Raw genomic sequence first — 6,687 nt, forward strand, 5'->3', positions numbered from 1 at the left:
CCCAGTAGCTGGAAGCTTAGAATTGCATGTTTACTGCAAGAAAAACCACGAGAATTGGCTTAAAACAACCTGGAGAGGCGAAGCGCTTTACTTCAGAAGTGAAGTGAAAAGAAGCTGCCAGTCCACCATTTCCGTCCATGCATGCACTGTGATTGATTAGCTGGTTTACTTGGTTTGCGTGAGCCACCTACTTTCTTTCAAGCATTAGACATTGCGCTGCTCCGAGGGTAATCTCTTATGATAGAACTCAAGCAGCAGTCTTAAATTGCGCCACAAATGCTGATCGAGTTCCTAAAGTTCTGTAGATATGCTGGAAATGGTAGGCCGGTGATATTCTTCCGCTTTTAGTCTGCTCTTTCGTCACTTGAGATGCGATTTCCGCCGGTGCAGACGAAATACTACAAACCCGCTGTGTTAGCGCCGCTGGTCCCGAGACACTGCTGGAGATCTGACGGACTTAATCGGGTTCCAAACTGGAATTGCTCTTGGTTTACTCTTTTGCTTGGACGAAGGGGCTCCAAGAAGCAGTCCAGTCCACCAGTCTGGAATAAACATAGTTATAGGCCTACACCGTATAGATGTTAATATAGGCCTGACCGGACATCGAAGCCGACGTCCGTGTCATCTTGTCAGCCGGCAGGGCTAAACCCGCCTTGCCCCGACTAGATGGGAAACAGCCGTTCAACATCGGACGAGCTAAAATGCTGGATTTGAGTTTCGATAAAGACCTAAAGAACAAAAGAAGAGAAGCAACCAGAAGTGCCGCCGTATGACTAATTACTTCCGTGCTATTTAGTGTTGTCGTTGATCAATTGATCCTTTCAATGCAAATCCCCACATCGAGACCTCTCTCTACAGCCTTATCGACTGTGATGCTTGACCTGAGTGCGCAGGTTCAGTTATTTGAGTTGACCAGAACCCTGGCGACAGGCGATAATCTTGGGCGGGAGAGTGACCATAAACTCCAGATGATCGGTCGCAAGGGCTTGAACCTAAATCACATTCATTAAGGGCGAGCAGCTTGGCTGCTGCAACAACAGACACAGTATCTGTGACAGAGCATGGCTTGGCAGCACTTGTTGACCTAGTATACCGGCCTGTTTTAAGATGAGGAAGTGGAACGGGAAGAATAGGATTTTCCTAGTGTGTTTGGCCTAACTCCACACGTACGTCTAGACCAGTGTTGCCACTTCATGATGCAGGGGCTGTTCCCTGTCGTCCCAAAAAGGGGGTTGCGGTAGTGACTTTCTGGGCGCTAATCTATAATTGCCATCGTAGAGATACCCGAAAGCGAAGAAATCAAGCTATCATCCCAAGATTCCGGTCTTTTAGGCCGTCAAACCTGCTGGGAACTTTGGATAGGATGACGGTCGTCGATAGCCTCAGAAATGGTGTTGCATGATAATATCAGTGATGGATGAGGAAACTGAATATTAGAAAGAAGGTAAATAAAATAGAATTCGTGGTCAAAGTCGTCAGTTGAAAGTCATGATAGGGTTGTCATCAAAAAGCATAGCATAAGAATGTGAAAATAATGACAATGTCCGACGGTCCGCTCTACTTTGTCCATTGATGCACACTGGTACGTACAGTGGACAGCTCCGCCCACGGTTAGCTTAATGAGGTAAAAAGACCTTGACGGTGCCGGTGCCCCTGTCAAGAGTGTTTCAAATCGTAATTACAGTCTGGGGCATGCAGTGTCCTACACCAGATCTATTTCAGCTAGGATAACATACCTTGAATGCATTCATTTCATCGCCAAATGGCACGTCGACGGAGTGGTCAACCTGTTTTAGCAACCGCCCAAGTCCACTAATAAGCTACCCATTCGCCCATGGATATGCTGCTGGGATCTACAAGATAGGCGACGGGTGTCTCCGGGCTTACGACGATGAGAGGAATATGGAGATGAAAACTCGAGTGTTGAATTAATACTAAAGAAAGTTGACAGCCTCCTTTTTTGCTCAAGAGTTCTCTCTTGTGTCGTGGTGTATGAGCTCACCCTTTTTTCTACGTCTGTGTCGCTCCTTGCAACATTTGCATCATTCATTCGTTCCTTTCCTTCAACTCAATTCTTCCATATGCATACTACTCTTTCTCTCTTGGTTGCCGGTGCTGGCATCGCCAACGCATACACCATTGCCGTAGCCGAGCCGTTCATGCGCAAGAACATTGACCCTGTCGTTATGCCTGGTCAATACAAGAGCCACATGCACACGTTCTTTGGCTCCGATGCCGTCACCCTCAACACCAACTCTTCCCAGGAGCTGCAGGCCGGCTGCTCGACAGCCGAGAATCCCAATGACTACTCGTCTTACTGTGAGATGCAGCACCTTATTAAGGGGCAGCTCGTTTCTAAAATTGATGTTCACTTGCTGACATGACTCCAAGGGGTCCCTACCCTCTACGTCAAGAACGACACCGGCGTGAACCCTGTACCCTTCTCCCGCTTCAGTGCCTACTACGTCTCTATCGAGAATGCTGAGGTCGCCATCCCCCAGGACTACAAAACTGTCGCTGGCAATGCCCAGGGCACAAAGCAGTCCGACGTTGAGGAACTCGCCGGCATCCAGTGGTTCTGCGAGGGCGATGCAACCGAGGAGGGTAAAGAGGCCGCTGCATGGCCCACGAAAACGTGCTCGACGCACTTACAGACCCTTCTGCTCTTCCACGACTGCGTCAACGAGCAGACCCTCAAGTCAGCCTATTCGGGCACCCAGAACTGGAAAGAAGGATACAAGCCCGCCAACCGCTGCCCCGAAGGCATGAAGCGGATGCCGCAGCTGCGCTTCTCAATTCGTTATGACCTCCGCCAGCTCCTCCCCGACGGATGGAACGGCAGTCACCCATTCGAGCTCGCCTGCGGGAACTCGTTCTGCTCTCACGGCGACTTCATCAACGGATGGTTACCCGAAGCCGCAGCCAACATGCTCAAGGCCAACAGCAAGCGAGAATTTGCTGGCGTGGATGGTCCTGACGGGAAGTACAACGCTGGCTCCAAGTGCGGTGCCAAGAACGCAGTAAGTTAACTTTTTTCTCGAAATTTCTTTGACGATTAGAGATTGACAATCAATGAAGAAGGATGCCGATCCTGAAAACGGCACCTCTAACTACGAAGAGAGTGTTAGGGTGATGAGCAGCAAGCGCAGCATCGGGCTGCGCTCCCAGTCTCGTCGGGCCCCAACAGCTGCACCGTACTAAATTCAAACCATGAACCAGATCCCAGTTTTCCATTGCATCTATCAGCGGGTACGACCAATATACTGCACCACAAGTAGACCTTATCCCCTTCTCTTGTGCCCTTCGCACTACTAGAACTGGAGTTCCTCAACTACATATAAGTGAAATGACGACCTGAGGTCCCTTCAAAACGCTTAAGTCCTTGTAGCTTACTTGTCACGTGCATTTTGTTCTCAGATAGTCTCTGTTTTAGTGAAGCGAATAGGGGTGTCGCAGAGAGGCTCGAGTGTTTGGTACATGCAATTAATTTGAGACGCTGACCACTGTGCGAAAAATATTGGATCAGGTAGCCTGCCCACATGTCCTACTACTCGCATAGAGTACATCATCTAGCTGAGGTTCTGCCCGTCCCTCCTCGGCGGAAGATCAGCCCATTAATTGTTTGTTGCCGCTGTCGCTAGGAGTTGCAGGCGGCGATTCGTCGCATCTCTGAAAAGTTTCAGGGATCTGCACGACCGCGCTGCTCGTCCAGATGTGTTTCGCACGGTTCATTTTAATTCCGGCAATTAGCCCTCCCTTGATGCTGACAGTTTGCTTTGGAGTCCCATTCTTGTCGTGTGCGCGGTGAAAAACGCGACTTCCGCACACGCGACAGAAGTAGCAGTCCATGTGTCCGCCGCCCTTTGTCGGTCGCGTCCAGATTTGCAGCTTTGATTCGAGATCCTCGGAGAGAGGGAACAGGCTTTCGGCAGGGAAGATGGCGGACGTGCCGAAGGCGGATGCAGACTGCTTGCGGCATTGGGTGCAGTGGCAACAGTAGAGATCAAGAGGCTCCGGTGTTGGCGTCTTAAAAATGACGACTCCGCATTGACATTCGACATTCATTATGCTCGAACGTGACGACCGACCGAGTTAAGCACGATTGACAGTGTGTTACAAGCCGAGCCTCGAGACGAAGCATATGAAGCGGGATGTTATTACGCGATAATTGAGTGGGGGTTTGAAGTGTCGAGATCGCGTTTTCGGCTGCTTGCGCAACTTCTTTCACGGCATTGACAAGCGAAGGGCGCCGTCTATCAGCAAATTATCGCATCGGCTGAGATAAGCCATCTCATTTGATTGGCTTGACTAAGACAGAATCGCGCTGGAAGTATCCGCCAGAGGCCCCGAACACAACGATGAACGAACAAGAGATGGTCCTCCCATGAACCTGGCCGGAGTTAACTCAGTTATGAAGCTATTATGTTCACCACTCGCGTCCATTGTTGACGATGACAGGAGATGTTGACCGGAAGTGAGATGAGTCAGCAAGCAGACTCGGTTTCGAACCACTGAGGAGCTCCTTGTTCCCATGCTCATCCCATATCTTGACTCGGCATTGACTCCAGTGTGTCGCCAGTGGCGAGTTTGGCATTTAGCCTGTTATCATCCCGGTGCAACATCACCAACTTTTCCCATCCAAGAAGCGACCTTCCCCAGTTTCCGGAGGATTTTCCCCTTGACTGCAAGGTATCGGCATGCCGATTCAGCCGCCCAAAGATCGCATCTACCCGACATTCAAACGCATCACATTGGTTTGCTACTCTTGCCGAGAAGAGGTCATCATGGTAGGTACCTAGATAACAACCGTCATGATGCACCCCAGCCCATGTGGGCGATCCTGACGCTTCCTAAGCTCTCCCGTCCCCCCGACGAGCCTCCATTTGACCGGATCCTCCGTTCCGAATTGAGCATCGCCAGGGCCTGCTAATGAGGCTAAATGCGATCTATTCAATCAACGCTCTCGCCTGCTCTCCTCTGGGTATCTCACCTAGATTAAACATCCGGGGGCATTTGGCCTGATGCAGGCAGCATCCGCCCCTGGACCCCCTCACTGCCGGACTCGCAACGTGATTTCCCAAACCCCTGGAACAAGCAAAATGCGCCTCATGCCATCGAGCGAACTTCCGAAAGGATCGTATCCGGCCATTCAGACAAAGGGCCCCACAAAAAAGGGTTCCCGTCAATTGAATTCTTTGGGACGACGAGATTAAGTGGTTCAAAGTGGGCTCATCGTAGTCGGGAAAGCACTTATCAAGCAAACATATATAGCGGAGTGCCCAGCCGGGTCGGTTGTTGGGTTATAGAACATCAACATCCGCAACCGACGCCAACTCATAGTCTCCCATTTCTAACATTCCCAATCGCCCATAATGCTTTTCGACACCATCGTCGCGGGCCTGCTGCTGGCCGCCAGCGCCGCCGCCATCCCCATCGAGAACCCGTTGGAACTCATCAAGCGCGCCCCGAGCGCTGGCGTCGTTATTCAAAAGTGCGCCAAGCCTGGTGTTTTCGCCCTCGCCTACGACGACGGCCCCTACCAATACACCTCGCAGCTTGTGGACATTCTTAACCAGGGCGGCGCCAAGGCCACCTTCTTCATGACCGGAAAGTTGTACGGCTGCATCTACAACCAGCGCACCGCCGTGAAAAAGGCCTTCGACTCGGGCCACCAGATCGCCTCGCACACGTGGACGCACCCCCAGAACTTTGGGAGTCTTAGCTCATCTCAACTCACGACTGAGATGCGGAACCTTGAGCAGGCGATGGTTAACATCATTGGCAAGAAGCCTGCCTACATGCGCCCGCCGTACCTTGCTACCGGTGGTTCTGTGCTTTCGACCATGAAGTCGCTGGGATACAAGGTCATCACCGACGACGTCGACTCCGGTGACTGGAATGGACAGACTCCGGCGCAGAGCGAGCAGAAGTTCCAGTCAGCTGGTGCTAGTGGCAACGGTCACATTCCCCTTATGCACGAGGTTTACGCCAGCACGGTGCAGACCTTGACGCCTTGGTTGATCAACTGGGCTAAGCAAAACAACCTCAAGCTGGTTACTGTCGGTGAGTAAAGATAACAAAGCATTGTTCGGTCTAGTATCTAACACGCGATGCGCAGCTGAGTGCCTTGACGACGCCAGCGGTGCCTACCAGTCTGGCTCCTTCACTGGCAATGGTGCCAACACTTGCTAAGTTGCTAGAGCTACGAAGCGGCGTACGAAAGGCCGGGAGCAAGGGGAGAAGGAATGTAAATTCATCTTGCAGTACAGCAGTGGTACTGACGCGTACAAACTTTCGCGAACATATCTTTGGGTACATATCCATGTTGCCCGGTATATATCTACATTAGGAGAAATTTTACTCATATCAAAACGAAGAGCCCCTCAGATCTTGACAACAAGCCGAAATACCAACTCCTGGTTGGCTCTGGGTCACGCCGTGTGCAGGACACCCTGAATCGTTATTCCAATAATTACATCGGGAGAAGCCAACCCTTTGAACAAAGCCTATGAAACAGCTCGAGTGACTAAGATTTCTCTGCGATCATGCGGCTCCCAGACTCTTGTGGGCTCGAAGCTGCATGAGTGAGTGTGGTTAGCGACTTCTGCTGTCTTTCGGATTTTAAGCAGTGGACTAGTTAATGGACGAAAGCGTCATGTTCATTAGGACCATGATGGGAGGACCAGA

At 51.1% G+C, this 6,687-nt stretch overlaps 2 protein-coding genes across 2 annotated transcripts; both read left to right on the top strand.

Annotated features, from left to right (window-relative positions):
* Positions 1 to 2,081: 2,081 nt before the first annotated feature.
* On the top strand, positions 2,082 to 3,201 carry ColSpa_00024 (uncharacterized protein; the record flags this gene model as incomplete). Its single annotated transcript, XM_049266236.1, has 3 exons — positions 2,082 to 2,319; positions 2,392 to 3,020; positions 3,082 to 3,201. The coding sequence occupies 3 exons, from the start codon at positions 2,082 to 2,084 to the stop codon at positions 3,199 to 3,201; spliced, it is 987 nt and encodes a 328-aa protein (XP_049122193.1).
* A 2,171-nt stretch (positions 3,202 to 5,372) lies between these two features.
* On the top strand, positions 5,373 to 6,192 carry ColSpa_00025 (putative peptidoglycan-N-acetylglucosamine deacetylase; the record flags this gene model as incomplete). Its single annotated transcript, XM_049266237.1, has 2 exons — positions 5,373 to 6,063; positions 6,119 to 6,192. The coding sequence occupies 2 exons, from the start codon at positions 5,373 to 5,375 to the stop codon at positions 6,190 to 6,192; spliced, it is 765 nt and encodes a 254-aa protein (XP_049122194.1).
* Positions 6,193 to 6,687: the final 495 nt, after the last annotated feature.

This window comes from Colletotrichum spaethianum (genome assembly GCF_022836535.1).
Source record: "Colletotrichum spaethianum MAFF 239500 DNA, contig01, whole genome shotgun sequence".
NCBI lineage: Eukaryota > Fungi > Ascomycota > Sordariomycetes > Glomerellales > Glomerellaceae > Colletotrichum > Colletotrichum spaethianum.